The following is an 18555-nucleotide window of genomic DNA, read 5'->3' as shown; positions in this document are numbered from 1 at the left end:
GCCAGTCTTGTTTTAGACAACTCCATAATGAGATGAGTAAAACAACCGCAGCCATAGGATGAAGCTTCTCAGTAGGACTTTCTCAACAGGCATCTGGTTCAGTACACCATTTCCCTGGTCGAAACAGTAATACTGCTGTCAATGTTTTGCAAAGAGGCAACTCCATAATGGTCACTTCATTGCAATCCTGTAGGCTTCACTGTGAGGTGGCCATTTAGAGGGCATTAGAGACCAGAGAGATGGCATCCTGTCCAATGGCTATACTTGTCGGTTGAGAACCTACAGTCACCACAGCAAGCGCCGCAGGATGTTAACAATAATGAATTGCTGAGTGCAAACATGCAAGGGCTCGTGGCATTTGGCTCCGTCAAACAGTGAAGGTCTGATGCCTGCATTTGTTTCTTTTCAATATCCTCTAGTTCCAGGTTTGGCAGGTTGCTTTGTGGCCACAAGCCCACGCAGTAAGCAGCATGGTCTAAACTTTTCTCAGCCCTATCTTTCCTCGATTACTGGTGAACTGCATGAAATAATGTCAAAGAGCCTCAACTTACGTTGGCCTCGGGATGCTTCAAAATTTCCTCGCACTTCTGTGGATCGCCATTGGCTGCTGCCTTGACCAGCTCTTCATTGACGTCTCCAGAGACATGGTTCTCAAACAGCTTCTTCAGCAGGGCACTCAGTCGCTCTGTCGACATGGCCGTCAAGAGAAGGAGAAAAGAAAATGCAGTGCTCAGACTCTCATCATGCAGATACGTGAGTAAAGGACAAAGCTCGCACTGCAAACCGGAGAAGTTGGAAGACTTAAATAAAAAATGAAAAAAGAAAAAATTGGTAGGACACACAGTTCAGCATTTAGAGGTATGATGCATACTTGGAAAGAAGACAGCGCAAAAAAGGACAACCACAGATGAGGACATGACACAAAGAACGCTATGGTTGTCCTTCCTTGCACTGTCTTCGTCACCAACTAGTCCAGCACCATGTTTTGTTGAGGTACGATGATATAGCATTAATTGGTCTCATCTGTAACCCATCTTGTCCACGCAAACCGACATGGAATTTGCTGCTCACTTAATCCCTACTCCCTCATACGCAAACTCAATAGCATAAAGTTTTAAGCTAAGATTGCATAATGTGACAGACCACATGACATGCATTAAAAATCTGGCTTTAACCAATGCATACAAACGTGCCTTCATGGCCCAGGGACAGCATGTCTAACTCACAAGCCAAGGGCTAAGGTTTCAATTCCTGACTAATTACATCACTTTTCTTTTCAATACAATTTGTTTAATTTACCTGTCCTAATAATGTTTGACTCACCTTGCGACCTACAAATCCCCAGCTTTCTAATGTTTTAATCACTTTTCACTCCGCCATTTCATGTGTGACCACGGAACTCCCTGGGCCAACCCGAACTTTTTCGAAATGCTGCAGGGTTCTCCGCCGAAGGAGACCCTCAATGCTGTCGAGTTAAAACGAGAAAGCTTGAAATGCACTCTGGCTGTTCCCGGGGTGGAGAAGAGGCAGCGACAACTGTACGTACCACAGTGCTTGCCCACTCCTGGGTTCAAACGAATCACATGCCCACAGATGGCAGCACATTTCCAACCAGTGCCCACCCTCCCGCTTGCTTTCTCCTTACGGCTCAAGCCCACCTGGGAAACGTTATTCGCATGCAGCAGGAAACAGAAGAGTTGGTTACTGTGTACCAAGCCATAACAAAGAAAGAAGAAGCAGCAGCACAAAGAAGAAACAAAGAGGAAAAAATAACAGCTGTACTGTTAAAAGAGAAAGGACACCTGCATGGGCGAGGGGAGAGAGGTGAGTTAATGGTATCTTAGCTGAAAGGCATGCAATGCGAAGGGAAGACAAATGATGGTTCCATGGAGTAGCGCAGTGGATTTGAAGAGAAGGAAAGCAAGCTAGCAAAAGGACAGCAGAAAGTTCAGTTCGTATAACAGGATAAGGAAGTTTGCAAGCACAGGATGGTTGCAGAACGGAGTCAAGTAGAAGCAGATCTTTTGGTCTGCGGTAATCATAGCTGGGCTTCGGTTGCTGGAGAAAATGACTAAGATATAGTCTTTCTACTTACACCAACTACCATAAAGAAACTTCCTCATATAGCTACCATGGTAAAAAATAGGCAAGCTGTGTCCACTTGTTTAACTATAGGAGTGAAAAATATATCTAAACAATTCAATACTGAGCTGACACATTACAAATACCTAAATGTAAGTTTATAAAAAAGTAGCACAGCGAGCTTTTAGTACATGGCACAAAACTAAAGAAGCCTAAGCCTGATATGCTTTGGACACAATGTCCTATATCACACCCCCACCATTTCTTATCACATAACACTCAATACTATCTGTTCAATTACTACCATAAAGAAAGACAAACTAGCGTCATGATCCATCTGTATCTTTGCCTTTTTACACAGCACTGATTTTCTTGAACCTCATTTAGAATGACACCTCCATGTTGTGTGCAGAACAAACCTTGCTATCTTCTTTCCTTTTTTTTCTTTTCTGCCTCAATTCGTGAGTGGGATAGCACAGCAACCCAGATCTAGGCTTTGCTTGCTACTTTTTCATGTTGTATAATAACTGTGACATGACTAAATAACGCAAATGATTAGGAGGTAGTAATGGTGCGAGATCTTTGGTTCCTGCAGTGGTTTCGAACTCATGTGGCTACCATTGCTTTGTGATGAGAGAACTACAGCCTACTTCAAAGCGTGTAGGCGAATTGTAATAGCAGGCATTATCTCTGATATGTAACGAAGCATGAGGTTGTGTAGCGTGACCTCGGCCACATTTAAACCAAATTCGAGCTCAGACAGCTTTGCCTCAATACAACCACCTTTTCACGCAGCTATGCTCAAACTATGCTTTACTGTTCTCCATCATCAAACCCCGCCTACTCTCCTCTTCAGATTTTCCAAGTGGCAACCACACTCCTTCTCGCGACAATGGTGCACTGCCAACATCTGCAACACCACATAACGATGCCAGAAAACTGGGGAATGAGTCAAGCACCGCTAAAGCTTGATAAGGGCTCTGGTGGTGCAAGGTTAGGACTCTCCATGCAGACCCTCATAAAGTAAGCAGTTTGCAATTTTTTAAAACCTTGATGTAGTCAAATTCGTAAAGTGCTGTGACAGGAATTTTGCCTGTGCATATCTCAATCACATCAAGATGACAGACTGAGGATAATGAAGGGTGCTTACCACCACTCGACACACCGGCAACCGCACCATCTGAGGCCATCTTGGTGACTGCCAAAGGGTTGTAAGTCCAGGAAGTGCCGCAGACCTCGACCTTGAGGTCGTTGTCATGATAGATCTGTTGCACCCGACCAATCTTGCCCAGAGTCTAGAAGAGAAAAAAAAAGGCAAGAGGGTGACAAATACATTTCATCACGATTGATGGCACACTGGCACCAATATTGCTAGAATGATGGAATGCCACCCATCAATAATGCAATCAATGCCATTCTTATCACTTTCCAGTGAATAAGCAAATTAACCAGAAATTTCTCATTTCTTTGTGCAAATATTAATCACTAAGGTCGTCTGAAATAATATCGGGCATCAATGCATCAGGAAATAACGTCCTTAAACTTGTAGAGACACCAAATTTTTGGATGCATCTTTTTTTTTATATGAAACAGTGTGCGATACTTTAAAGTACATGAGGCACAACATGGAGTTTACTTAGCCAGGTAAATAATATGTAATTAAATTTTTTTCTGGAGTAGTTTCAGTTTCAAGCACCTAACGATGGCTATGAGGTCACAAATGAGCTGAGGCCACATGAGTGATGGAAATCAGATGTAATCACCTTTTGTTCTTTTTTTGTGATTCTAGCTCTTGGGCAGGCTTGCATAAGGGATGGTGCCAATTAAAATGAACAAACCACTGACCATACTGCATGTTTTTTATGCCTCACGTGCCCTCAAATTGTCAAAGATGTGACAGCGAATGCTCAGTGATCAAAACCAAAAATTAAACGTTCAATTACAAAAAATAAACCACTCTTTCGTGCACTCCATGTTTTGCAGTGCCCTGTACATCATTACAGAGAGAACATTTGACAAAAATATGGTGTCTCTACGGCCTTATGTGGGAAGCTGAACTAACATATATATGTGAATTGGGCTTTAATTATCAGGACAGGCTGTACTTCCTAAGCCATCACAGATGTGTGCATTGTACGGAAATGAGTCAATTTTACTTCAACATAAAAATAATTTTTTTATGGCATTCATAATGCACCTACCATTTAGTCTGTAAACGCATACTATACTCTCTTCAAGGGCAATGATCACTAGGCTCTCACAAGCACATCTCCCATGTGCAGTGCTAGAGTGTGCACAAAACTTTTCTTTCTTTCGAATTCACCGCAGTTTCACCACACTGCACGCTTCACACAAAACTTAACCACATGGACTATGCTGCGAAGCATCTTCAAAACACGAGTCTTGCGACCTTCCCTTTTGTGGATAGGACCTTCCCAACAGTGTGCGCAAAGCGAAGCACTTGAAGAAACCATTGTGCGGGAGTCCAACCCATCATGTAAAATTAGTGTGATTCAAAAGATTTTTGGCAGTCTTTTCAGGCCCATTCGATAATTCGAGCTTTCGGATTATTCGAACATTTTTTTCTGGTCTCTTAAATGACAAATTAATGAGACTTTACTGTATTCAGCAGCAATATGACAGTGCCACCCAGCGTCACGCAGGTCCTTCCTGTACAGAAAGAACGGTATACGAAATCCTGTTACACTGGATATATGGGGGGGAGGGTTGGGGAGGTACAGACTTCCTGTGGAATTCTAGTTTAATTTTATTTGCAAATATAATAAGAATTCTGAAACAAACAAGGCGAACAATGCTTGCTAGTTTTTAATTTTCCATTTTTTTTAACACTGATCACAGATTCAATTCAATATTCAAAAGGATTTCTTTGCAATTTTCATACTCGATTTGTATTTGAAATTTCCAATATTCATGTACCCCTAGTAAAAATGCAAAAGAACGATCCATCATCCAGTGGTTATTGGGTGTCCCAGATCACACCACAAATCAGCAAGGGAATCCATGTTAGTGCACTGCACTGTGACCGCCCGCTGCCAACCCTGTACTTCTGATAACTCAAGCCCCAAACATGCACCACTTCTATTCCCAGCTTTCAAGCGCAGAGAACTCAGGATGGAGACGTGAGGCAAAGAGAGTCTTGTTCCAAAAAAGTGAGTGGGGAGGGAGGGAATATATACTTTGGTTGGAAGGCACGCCTCAGCATGCATCATCCTCCATGGGTAGCAGTGCAGCTGTAGCAGAGGTCACTGTAGCCAACACTACATTATATTTGTTTGATTATGCATTCCTTTCAGGCAAGCTGCACTTCTTGTGCTTGCTGCTAGATGGTTCTTTTAATTAGGGTCAGTTTCTCATGCTTTTCACTCGATGAACACAGAAAATTTATCCAAACTATGTAGTCTTCAAAATAAAGCGAGCCTTTTACAGTGCAAGTCATTGTACAAAGCCCAATCAAAGCCACTGCGTGAATGATGTCTAAGGCCCCCAACAAAAGCATTCAGGAGAAACAAAGTAAGAGAATGGAGATGGGCAGTGATAAGAAAAAGGGAACAAGCAGGGGGAGAAAATGGAGGTATGCTGTCAGGAAAAAAGTAAAAAAAAAAGCATGCACAGCACCTTTTTACTTATTCTCTGGCCTAATGCTATGTAAGGCTCTCAAGGGGTGTTATCATCAGTGGCATCAGACATTTATTTCCTTCATACCTAACTGCCTCGCTCCTAGCTTAATGTTTCAATCTCTTCATAACCTAGGGTAAGTGAAACAGTTCAGCGAGAGGGATCTTAGCCAAGGTTTTCTCTGGGGCGAAGTTGTGATCGCCTTCTAATAAAAAGCCAATGGGCAACACAGCAAAACGGAGGTAAAGGGGCGATGAACGCTACAGTACTAGCAACAATGCATAAAGGGTGCAGCTTCACCTTTCGGAACTACTGTTCTGGACAAAGTTCATGCCAGGAAAGCCGCATCGAAATGAGAGCATTGCATCTGCACAAAGCAGCCACTGCCGGCCAGGACCCACAACAAATGTTCAACGAGGCCACTGCCTAGTTCAGTAAGCCGATTCTTTTGATATGCCTCAGGTCAACTAGGGCAAATAAAGGATTGCAGAACAGCAAAACTCAAAATAAGTAGCGACTGTGCTGCACACCGTAAAGCCCCATTCATGTCATTCCCATCGAAAGGTCACACGTCATGCAACTCACAGGAGCCATCGCTTCAGCCCACTCTCCGTGACCTCGTTGCAGTATCTTGATGCGCTCGAGGTCGCTGCAGATCTGAACCAAATCACCGACCGCAAACTGCTGGGATGAAGCAGAGTCCCCGGAGCCACTGCCACTGGCTGATGATGTCGACGCTGCTGGAGCGATGTTGACACGAGTCAGCACAGCTGGGTTGAATGTCCACCTGGCGGGAGGAAAACAATGCAGAGCTTTGAACCTGATTCGTTGGTCAGAGTTGTGCTAGGCAGACTACATGTAATTCTGTCAGCCAATTAAGGTCAAAAAGATGGTCATAGGTTAATTCATCATCATCAGCAGCAGCCTGACTACACCCACTGCAGGGCGAAGGCCTCGCATATATTCCTCCAATTAACCCGGTCCAGTGCTAGCTGCATTCACCTGACCCCTGCGAGCTTCTTAACCTCATCCGCCCACCTAACTTTCTATCGCCTCCTGCTATGCTTTCCTTCCCTTCACCTAACTTTCTATCGCCTCCTGCTATGCTTTTCTTTCCTTGGAATCCAGTTTGTTACCCTAAGCAACCATCAATTATTCTCCCTTCATACTACATGTCCAGCCCATGCCCATTTCTTGTTCGTGATTTAAACTAGAATGTCAGTAACTTGAGTTATTTTTCTGATCCACTCTGCATGTTTTCTATCTTTTAATGTTACCCCTACCATTTGACGTTCCATAGCCTTCTGCTTTAGGACGATAGTGAGAGACCGGAAAGCGTGGCGTGACATGGTCCATAGGGTCACGAAGAGTCGAACACGACTGAACGACTGAACTGAACTGAGCCTTCTGCTCTGTCCTCAACTTAAGTATGACCCTCTTTATTAGCCTCCATGTTTCAGCCCCATAGGTGAGTACAGGTGAGATGCAACTATTATATCCTTTCCTCTTGAGCGGTATCGGTAACCTGTTAGTCATATTATGCGAGTGCTTGCCAAATGCACTCCTTCCCAATCTTATCCTCCTTGTTATTTCCCTTTCATGGTCCGGATCTGCAGCTACTACCTGTCCTACATAGACATATTCGCTTGCTACTTCCAGTGCTTCACTACCTAACGTAAACCACTGTTCCTTCCCAAGGCTGTCGAACATTACCTTAGTCTGCTGCATATTGATTTTCAAGCCTACCTTTCTACGTTTTCTGTCTAGGTCATCAATCATTTTTTGCAGTTCATCTCCTGAGCTACATAGCAAGGCAATGTCATCAACGAATCTCAGAATACTGAGGTATTCTCCATCTACCCTTATCCCTAACTACTTCAATTCCAAGTGTCTGAATACTTCCTCTAAGCAAGCTGTGAATAGTACTAGGAAGATCATGTCTCCTTGCCTAACACTCTTCTTTATAGAAATTTTATTACTTTCTTTATGCAGAACTATGGTTGCTATGCAGCCACTATATATATCTTCCAGTACTTTCACGTACGGCTCATCTACACCTCGATTTCGCAATGCTTGCATGACAGCCGAGGTTTTTACTGAGTCAAATGCTTTTTCGTAATCAATGAATGCTATGTACAAGGGCTGGTTAATTAATGTTGATTAATGAGGCACAAATAAACAACAAAGATGACATCTGTTTATGCTGCAGGAACAATGTCCTCGCAGAAAAAAATAGGCATGATGATGTTTCCAATCCACCAAACTCCACCTGACTAGTGAATAAAATCAAACTAGAGCACAACTGCGCATGTCGAAGAGAGCAATCAATGGGCATGTGACATAAGTTCACAGATAAAACATGCTATCGGTATGTTCTTCGAAGAACAATTCAGCATTATAACACCGAAGTAAATAAAATTTTCATGAGTTGTGGCCATCCTGATTTCAGTGAAATTATGGAGCTGCTCTGAAAGTATGCGATTTGCTTTAACAGACACTAAATGGCTACAATATTCCTTAAGAGACAATACAAATTGAACAATTATTACACCACAATTTTCCCCACTACACTACTGAATAAATATACCTGAGTGCTCTCTTGCTACGTACCTGTTGGCACTTGGGTAAGAGACGACGATGTCGTGGTCTTCGTCAACTCCAATCACGGTACCCGTTGTTCCAAGGCACTTTTAGAAGAAAAAACAACATGCTCTTGAGGATGCTGATGCTTTGGGCAACAATTAAAAGTGAGATTTACGGCATCAGTAGAACAACAATGGCCATGGCATCTAGAACAAAGCAGGTAGCCCGAAATGCTCTTTAATATTAATTATTCAAAATTTTCATAAGTAGCCCTACAATACTCGTTTATGGAATGCTCCAAAACCACGAAACCACCAGCTTTGCAAGTGTGCATTTCAATACTCGTTTATGGAATGCTCCAAAACCACGAAACCACCAGCTTTGCAAGTGTGCATTTCACACAGCTCGCAGGCTCACTACTTTTTACTCAGCCACAAACAGAACACTAGAAGAACCTTGTTTTTGAGACACAAGGCTCCCATCTGAAATAACTATGCCTGACAACAGGTAATATAAGTTGCAACTGTGAAACTTTAGTGTCACCTTTGTGACCAGACAACAGATGGAAATAGGCTCAAAGATGCAGACAGACCAGAATGCCAAATATACGACAAACAAAACTAATATATCAGATAACAGTGCCAGAGCACTGAGACACTAAAATGTCATTCAGTTGTGCACTCCTGCTGGATTGCAGTGAAATATTTCCAAAAAGCTTGCACTGCCGCAACCAAAACGACTTCACACACACTTCTGAGCCCTATTCACTTTATTGTAGCAGAACCTACTTTGCAGCAAACAAGTGAAAAAAAGTCATAAAATAGTTTGATACATCTGAAAGTGGTAATATGAATCTTAAACAAAAACACATACAAAAGCAGTGCAACAGATCGCAACACGGGTAATTTTTAGAACATAGAGGAATCTTTTCCGGAGCTTTAATATTGTTTGAAAGGCAATCGCGATGACTAAACGATGCTCTGAAAACAAACAAGCAAAATGCAAATACTGGTAGAGTTGCTTTCACTGCACACTTCCCCACCAGCACAGCATGGCAGCAGGTCAAGCTTTCCCGCATCACAGCCATGTCGCATCTAAAATACTACGTGAACACGAAAGCTTTCGCTGTTTTCACCCTTTCTGAAACATTGGACGTATGCACTGGATGGTTTCTGCAACTGTCCATGCCACTGCTTTCAGCGGTGATGCCAACACGTGCAAGACATGCGGACAGCATGCTGACCACTGGGGCTACCAACAGACATACACACTGTATAACCTACCACATTATGTAAAAGGCCGCACAACACATAAGGACCCGTAAACTAAACATAAAGCACCCTATAACATGCCTCCAAGGGTCCAAGGATCCAAAAGTCTCGGAGAGTTAAAATTTCCCCCTCGAAGAACCTACCCCACCCAAGTTGGCAGCTCCTGACAACCATGTCATGTGGTATTCGTGAGATTCCATCAGTACTAAGCCATGTCACCTGCAAGCTACCACCTGCTTGCCAGAGGCGTGCCCATGTTTTGTTGTGCGCAACGCTGCCATTGGAATTTTTGAAGAACGGGGCATTTAATGACGTTGCGTTAAAGATGACAACGCTTGCCACACCTGCGTTGTACAGTGAAGCCTGCGGCCAGCCATCTGAGCAACATCGCTTGGCATGAGGAGTTCGACATATCTGTATTAAAATATTTGGCAGAAGTTCAATATGGCTAATAATTCATACTATGCAAGTTCGTTGTATCGAGGGTCAGATGCATGTAGAAATGTCAGCATTAGTCTATCACGTAAACTAGCACTCATCTTTTGTTCAAAACCACTAGACAGTCACTTTGGAAGACATTCAACATACCTCATACATTCCATCAGTCCAACCACCATGACCATGTTGCAGTGACTGAACGATTTCAAGATCTAGATCGACATTGACCTGGTCACCCACTTGGAAGCCCGCACCTCCTGATCGACCTGGACCCTGCTCCCCTGCAAGTAAACATTTTTCAATAAAGTTTGCTTGGGCAATCACAGAGCCATCTGGAATGCACAACACAACAATAATACATTGTTATTCAATGCATAACAACCGGTAGCAAGCTCCTACAGCTGAGCCAACAGAGCACTGCCCTCTACGCAGAACTGAAGACAGAATGTAGAGGTCTCACTGAAACTCCACAGCCTTACCTAGCAGAGGTAGGTGGTCCCTGTAAACTGTGCCACCCTTTGCATCATTGACAACTTTGAGGTCAGCCTGGAAATGGGAGGAAGCAAAAATGTATCAGGTCAGATAAACGGGTTGCAATCATGCCACATACAGACAAGGCCTGTGACTAAAAGCAAGCCCCTGAAAGAACCTGTTTAGAACAGAAAGGCAAGTCAAGGCCAGATGAAACACGACTATGTTCTTCGTGCAAGTATTACAATGCACACTACAAGTATCTTCTTCGGGGCACCTCAAGACATCTAAATCTTTCACACTCTGTTTCTGAAGGTGGCAGCCAAGACCTGATGGGATGCCACCTGCATTCGTGACAACATGATCTCCAAAGCATCCTAAAGCATATAGGTAGTTTATTCAAGCAGACATACGCTTACCCGTTAGCGAGCACACAGTCCACATCAGATGCTTCACACTCTCCTGGTACATTCCTTTCCCATCTGCCATGGTTACATGTGAGGCAACACACTGCTCGGCTCCCATCCCCACTCAACATTTTTTTAACTGGCAAATGTTTTTCACTAACCTTAAGACACAGATAAGGACTGTTAAGACAATGGTGCAGGTCAACAATAGTGAACCAAGGGCTGTGAATCCAATAAAAATGACCGAACTTTATTGTCTCTGGCTGCCCACGCACGGGGTGTATTTGACTACTTGCCCCCCCCTCCCCCTTTTTTTAACAGTAGAACAGACAAACAGACCAGCTCACATAGAACGCAGACTTCGTAGCCTTCGTGTCCTGGGTTGCAAGCGACACACATATAGAAATCATTACAGTAGTTCACTGATGACTGGTCCTCTTACTTATCCCATAGGTTGCCCCCAAAGCACGGCAGCATCGCAATACATTAGACTAATGAAACACCTTTCCAGCAAAAATGCCAAACAAAAGTACCATGCATTAAAAATAATATCTGCTAATTCCAGACTGCCTGGGTCAGGGAGGAAATAAGGAAAAGTAGTAAACTACAAACATACAAACACACATACCATGCCTTCAAAGCCAACACGATAGAGGTTCTTCGCTCCATTGTCCCAAACCACATATGCCGCACTGCGTGGGCTAGCGGCACTCCAATCCTGGATTTCGGTGACCTTTCCCCTACGTCCATTGCCGCCGTCCTGGTCTTCCCATTGCCAGTCTACACCACGGACAACCCTCGCACCGGGGAACATGCCCCGGACGCCCATCTTTTTGCTCTTTCGACGAGGTTCCATCAGTGCTCTGCATCATCAAAGAGTAAGAAACTGTGTCTAGATCAAAGAAAAAAAAAACAAAGGTGCAGATAGACAAAGAGAACAAGAACATATGCCCCAGACAAGGCTCGAATAGCTCTCTGCAGGACTAAAGATGGAATGAGAAAAATTATCTGATGCTCCTTTTGTCATATTACAGCACCCCCTCAGCGGTTCAATCTTGTGCAGCTTGATAGTCCGGTTTATACAAACTAGCAGCATGGTCCTGCAAGCACCCTCTTTACTCAAGCTCCAGAAATTATGAACAAACTTTCAGTTTGCTTCGAGTTCCGAGTTTTTCAGATGTGATTCATGAAGTGTGTTAACAACTTTACTCTGGCAGTGAACAACTGCATTGTCACCACCATTGAGGCTGAAGCCAATAAACCAAAAGCCCACCTGTAATATACTGCCTGTGTAACATGAGAAAGTTAATTATTTACATATTGCTAATTTAGTTAAGTGCCATGACAGCTTCAACTGGCATCATTACAATAACAAACACAAAGTGTGGCATGTCTTCACATTATAGGATCACACCTTTGTATCATCAGCATATGGGTAATAGCAGCTAACTTCCATAAACTGGCATGAACAGGCGCAAGACTAAAATGAGAGAGCCATATTTTCGGCCCATTTGTGCTTCGTACCTCTTCTTTTCACTTTAATTTGGGTCACACATCGTATCTGCAAGGCTTGTTACAGGTCTTTTAAGCCTGCCTTGGAAGCACTAAACATAGCTCACAAGGGGAGCATCAAGCCCTTAAATTTATATATGATCACCAAGTTACTAAATTAAGTGGAACGATTAATATCTCCTTTATTTACCAATATTCACTACGAACTAAAATATCTGCACTCTGCCCTTAAGAATAACTACGTCTACACAGACGCATCAGAAAGTAACGTTGGAGCGGCTGTTAGCTCAGTTGAGAGTGGCAGTGAGGTGATGACACACATGCTTGGTCGTTACCCTGATCCTCCCCCTCCAATGACCCTAGAGACCCTACCAATAATCACCAGTATTCAAGGCATCTCTGCAGCCCCTCCAAACCCATCAGGATGTAACATATACACTGATTCAATACATGCTATACGTGCCGTCGCATTCTACATGAAGGTGATCACACACACTTTGTCACTACACTGATTCTCCCCCTCCAACGACCCTAGAGACCCCACCAATAATTGCCAGTATTCAAGGCACCTCTGTAGCACCTCCTAACCCATCAGAATATACCACATACACTGATTCAATACAAGCTATACACAAAGGTGATGACACACACACTTGGCTGTTACCCTGATCCTCCCCCTCCAACGACCCTAGAGACCCTACCAATAATTGCCACTATTCAAGCCATCTTTGTAGCACCTCCTAACCCATCAGGATATACCACATACACTGATTCAATACAAGCTATACGTGCCACTCATACGGGTCGCATTCTACATGAAGATGATGACACACACACTTGGTTGTTACCCTGACCCGCCAACGACCCTAGAGACCCTACCAATTATTGCCAGTATTCAAGGCATCTCTGTAGCACCTCCTAACCCATCAGGATATACCATATGCATTGATTCAATACAGGCTACACGCGCCGCTCATACGGGTCGCATCCTACACGAAGCTCTTGCCAAACTACGTCTCTACATTCACACTGAGGTAGATTCCTGGTCGTGCTGGTATCCCAGGCAATGACTAGCACTCGGTTAGAAAGCCATTGCACATGTGGAACTTACCGCTCATTTCCCGGATTGGTGATACGAAAAAAACGGTGCCGAAGCTGGTGCTTGTCCCCATGGTAGCACATGGAGCAAAGGTCATAATTGGAGCACTCAGCACACTTCCACCGAATTCCAAAGATGGGCTGCTGACGACACGTGTCACACATGGTTCCCTCATGCTTAATGCCTGTGAAAGAGAAAATATTTCTTGCTTTTCTGCAGAGACACACCTTCAAACATCAAGGCTTCTGACAAATCTCAACTTGCGCAATGCAGGCACCACACAAAGGACTGCCCGAGATTACAACTGTTGTCATCCATGAAAAAGGACAAAAGAAAAATGCTCTAATATGAATGATCATCAGTGTCTCCTTTCTGTCACCAATAATTACAAATTACATGATTTACAATAGGTCTGCAGACATGCAACAATGTAGGAAGAACATCCCACAATGCATTTTTGCTCAATGCTAAAGTAGTGTTGGTAGTGCATTCACCATAAAAAAAAAAAAAAAAATCTATTACTTTGAGAGGGAAGGTTCCCATGCAAGCAAAGCCCATGAGTCGTTGGCTCTTCCACATTACAATTTCTTAAGTGTGAACACATGTGAACTAGTTCACACAGGCATAAAGCTTGATCAATGTGACCGATATGAGCCCACATAATATTAAGTTTGTCAGTGAGAGCACTGTGTCATCCGGACTTCATACAGTCAAAACAATGCAAAGGAGTTATGATGAGAAAGCCAGTTTATAAACAGAGACACATTTTAGCTAGTACGTATCGAAGTCGCAGAAAAAATACTTTTTTCGCTCACTATAAGCAGGCGCCGTTTGAATTTTAAGGCGAAAGCCTTTTTATGCACGAGTAATTCAGAGGCAGGGGTCAGCAAATTCTGTTGTGGGACGGTTACACATAACGCTACCGAGTGCAAAGCAAGAACGCGAACGGTGAACAGTAAAATGTCTCTAGACATCACACGCAGATTTAGATCTCTGATATAAGGACCTGTGCACTGCTCAAGAGCACAAACGGGAGACTATATACGACCTGCGAAAAGAAAAATAGATAAAATCCGCATATGTAGCATGAAAGTGAATAAAAGATGGAAATGTTGATGAATGACGGCACCGATATTACCACGCAAAGGCATGTTTTGTGGGCTATGAAATTTTTCACACCGTTGGCTGCACGAGACAGCTTTGAAAGAGAATCTCTAGGGTTGTTTCCTTAGGTGCTGTCTTTGTGAAATGAGCCTTGCGAGCATCAGAACAAGGGAACCAATTGAGGGCTCCCTCCGAAATCCGTTGGAACAAGTCTGATTCAAGCGCCGTTACAAAGCCAACAAGCTGATCAGTGAATCGAAAGTTAACATGCGGTTTGTGCACGGGCTTTAAACTTAACATGGTTCTTATCTTGGTTGATGGGCAGCCTATTTTAGCAGACAGCATGTAACAATAAAAAAGCAGCAGCAAGAGTTTATGATACCGTTTACCTCAGAAATGGTACTGTACTTGCATGTGCAAAGCAGCGCTACTGGCCTTCTTAATTAAGTTAGACTATGACCGTGCGTAGCCGCCGGACACATGAACAATCGAACATTGGCACGCCGTTCGATTTCGTCCAGAGTTCCCACGGAGAGCCAAGTTTCTTTTTTTCGACCGTCGCGAACCCACCTGTGGGTGCGCTGTCAACGATGCGGAGATCATAGGTGCCCGAACAGCGATAGTTGGCCGCCGTGCCGTTATCCCAAACTACGACAACTTCTTCCAAAGACTCGAAGTTGCGCACGGTGCCCAGGTGTCCATCTCCGCCGTCTTGCTTGCCCCATTTCCAATCCGGACCACGGATCACGCGCGATCCGACGCCTTCCATGACATTCGTCCGGTTCGTCCGCGATGGCCCGCACTGATCCATGCCTTAAAAATAGTAGGGCATGCCCTTCCAAGGTTAGCTGCGACGAGGGTGCACGATCCTTGGAGCACAGTTCGGCCTCCCGAGCACAACGATGAATTGTTTCCCACTGTTTCCTTTCTGGCCGCCGACCGACGCCGATCGCGCAAGGCTCGCTCACTTTTATACGTCGTAATAATAAATTCCCCAATATCGACGTCCGCAAGACGTCGGGATAAGCTTCTAGTTATTCTACCGAAGAGAAAGCCTGGGCGCAGGGCGCATGCTCAGTGCAACAACAGTAGGCGCCTACTCTGAATTCAATACAATGCCGCGAGAAGGAGCCAATCAGGATAATCTCGTTTGGGAATGCCCCAATTCTTCGAGAATATTGATGGCATCAGAGAGCAAAAAACCTGGGATGACTTCCTTTGAAGCCGGGCTCCAGAGCAGCAATTAAACTCGAGTAATCTGTATGGCGCGGGATACTTTGCGAAAGATGTCCCCCTGCGGGGATCCCTCGCCCTTAGAGGCCCCCTAGGGTCTTCCTAAGAGAGCGGAGGCCAATAAATTTACCTTGAACTTGCTCGCAGCCTAGAGTGTGATGGGCATATATGCTAAGAAGCATGTAGCATATATGGTATATAAGCTGTCCGTAAAGCTGTTGCGAAACCCCCTTTTTTTGTCCAGCATCGCCACGTACAATGACCGCTTTCAACACACTCCCCGACCAAAACGTAGTAAAAAGAAGAACTTCAAAAGATGCAGGTTCACGCTACAGAACCACCGAATTATACCTCTGTTTGAAACAGAAACGTTAACAACCCAGCCGTTTGGCCAATATAAGTTAGTTTTGGCTGTTTCCGAGCAACGCAACATATTCGATACAATAAGCCCAAATACTATATTAAGAAGTTCATTCAATCACTCGATATATTCATATATTTATTCGTTTAAAAATACACGCCATTCTCAGGCCTATGCAAAAGTGGTCACATAATCATGTACGTAATATAAACAAGCATACAAAGCAGAATAGATGTTCACACTTCTAAAACAATCGATCATCTCGTGCGTACAAATCCGCTCACATTTGTCTGTAAACATATGTGATAAAAATAGGCTGCTCTCATTTGTACGTACGCATTTTATATACAGTTGCTGCAACCATATTATCTAATTAATGCCACCAGCCAAGCGAGGGAAGTTTTCCTATAATTTTACAAGATAAGCTTTCTAGGTAATCTTAGTAATGTACTATTAACTGAAAAAAAAAAAGAAGAAGAAAGGTTGAATTAGGATTTTTTTCACAATGCGTAAGAGGAACATTTACCGTATTTAGTTTATAAATTAATTGCTCTCATTTTACTGCTTTTCTACTATCTGATCTAATTTATTTCGGTGTCACTGAAATGAAAGAATTCTTTCGTTTCAATTATACCGAAATAAATGGCAGCTAGACTACCCGCCGGTATGGCGCGGTGGTTACGGCGCTCGACTACTGTTCCCAAGGACGCGGGATCGAATCCCGACCTCGGCGACGGCTTTTCGATGGAGGCGAAAAGCAAGGCGTCCGTGTGCTGTGCGATGTCAGTGCACGTTAAAGAACCCCAGGTGATCCAAATTTCCGGAGTCCTCCACTACGGCGTCTCTCATAGCCTGAGTCGCTTTGGGACGTACCTCACAATCAAAACCAAATGGAAACAGACTAGTAACGCATCAAATACTTTCAGTCACGTGACAGGCAGTTTGCCATTGAGACGCATAAGTAAACCAAAGAATCCCAGCGAGGCCGATTAATATACCACGGATGTCGTCCCATCCACTGCTTTTCTAACTTTGATAATCAGCCATTCAGAGAAATCGGATAGCAGTCTCAACCACATGGTCCTCCGACCGTCTTATGCGACCCTGGGTGCCTTTTTTGCTTTACACGACCTCGTGTACAGCTCGTTCGGTCAAAAGGGAGTCGCCGTCGCCTAGAACTAAAAAAACCTTGTCGGAAAACATAAGCAAGTGATTTCGTATAGAAATTGTGACGCAATTCCGTGCTTTGTTTACAGAACACTACAGGCAATACCGGAGGCGTTTTCCCCCACCAAACACGGCGTTAAATAGAGGTCAGGCTATGGCGTGGAGACGCCTGCAGACTGGAGTATACCCAAACCCAGTACTAAATAAACATATCCGATCGGACTGCGAGGACGATAAATGTAAAAAGTGTGGGGCGAGAGGAACCCTCGACCATATAATTTGGGAGTGCGCTTACTCCCCAGGCAGGGCGCAAAACGTTAGCAGTAGGGAAGCCTGGGAAACCTTATTGCGAAGCTCGGACCCTGAGCTCCAACTCACCGCCGTCCAACTGGCAGCAGAGGCCGCCGGCGAAACCAAACCGGCCAGCATCTAATGCGACCATCCCGTGCGGCTGGGCCCGCTAAGTCCCCTCCCCCTTAAATGGGGGTGAGACAGAGCGGCCCAGGCGGTGTGGTCCTTCTCTGCTGGACAATAAAAGTTTTCAACAACAACAACAGCATACTCGCTGCGGGTGGCGTGATGCCATTTTATTCGCTTCCATTCATCATCCATCTGCCAATCAAGTTAGGCTAGTTTGCGATAGTGATTCGAACCGATGACACTTGCATCCCCAGTTGCATGCCGTTTTACAAAGTGTAGATGTCCATGGGGAATTGTGAGTCAGATACTACGCCTTCCTTTCACAAAAAAACCAGACTAAGCAAAGACGTTTAAGACTTTGCCAGAGTGTGTGCCGGTCTCTCAATGTCATAAAATCGCGAGATGAAGGCGATTTTAAAGGCTCTATCGCTTAAGGCGAGGCTTAAGCGTCTTCTTAATTTTTGCGTTTTATCTGAGCTGTATCTCTTCATAACTCCATACTGTGACATCGGCCGGTTGCCCATCGCTATAGTACGCACATATCTACAGCTTTTCTTCATTATTTGGTTTTCGTTGCGTCTCAAGCAGCAGAAAAAATAAAGTTATTCTAATGTCGGCTGCGGCAAGGGAGGCCAGGATTTATGGATGCCAAACGAAAACAGTTTTTGGGACCAAAATTTATTTTTCTGGGTGTTTCCTTCACTCATGGCTCACGGTAAAAAACAGAAACAACAAAAAAAAATCTCTTGGCGGAGGCGGTTTCATTTGAGG

The 18555-nt window shown here is 44.1% G+C and overlaps 1 protein-coding gene across 2 annotated transcripts in view; it reads right to left on the bottom strand.

Annotated features, from left to right (window-relative positions):
- The window catches only part of mib1 (E3 ubiquitin-protein ligase mind bomb 1), a 508315-nt gene extending 492733 nt beyond the window's left edge, over positions 1 to 15582 (bottom strand). For both annotated transcript variants that reach the window (XM_084578830.1, XM_084578831.1), the window contains exons 1-9: positions 15174 to 15582; positions 13512 to 13683; positions 11517 to 11751; positions 10490 to 10556; positions 10161 to 10291; positions 8329 to 8405; positions 6304 to 6505; positions 3233 to 3377; positions 552 to 685 (exon numbers count right to left, since the gene is read on the bottom strand). In XM_084578830.1, the coding sequence (XP_084434956.1) occupies positions 552 to 685; positions 3233 to 3377; positions 6304 to 6505; positions 8329 to 8405; positions 10161 to 10291; positions 10490 to 10556; positions 11517 to 11751; positions 13512 to 13683; positions 15174 to 15414 (1404 nt within the window). In that variant the 5' untranslated portion in view covers positions 15415 to 15582. The remainder of the gene's footprint in view (positions 1 to 551; positions 686 to 3232; positions 3378 to 6303; positions 6506 to 8328; positions 8406 to 10160; positions 10292 to 10489; positions 10557 to 11516; positions 11752 to 13511; positions 13684 to 15173) is intronic.
- Positions 15583 to 18555: the final 2973 nt, after the last annotated feature.

This window comes from Amblyomma maculatum, chromosome 9 (assembly GCF_055883805.1).
Source record: "Amblyomma maculatum isolate TAMU_Amacu chromosome 9, ASM5588380v1, whole genome shotgun sequence".
Taxonomy (NCBI): Eukaryota; Metazoa; Arthropoda; class Arachnida; order Ixodida; family Ixodidae; genus Amblyomma; species Amblyomma maculatum.
Note: the sequence above shows the minus strand (reverse complement) of the source record. Positions and strands in the feature narration are given on the sequence as shown.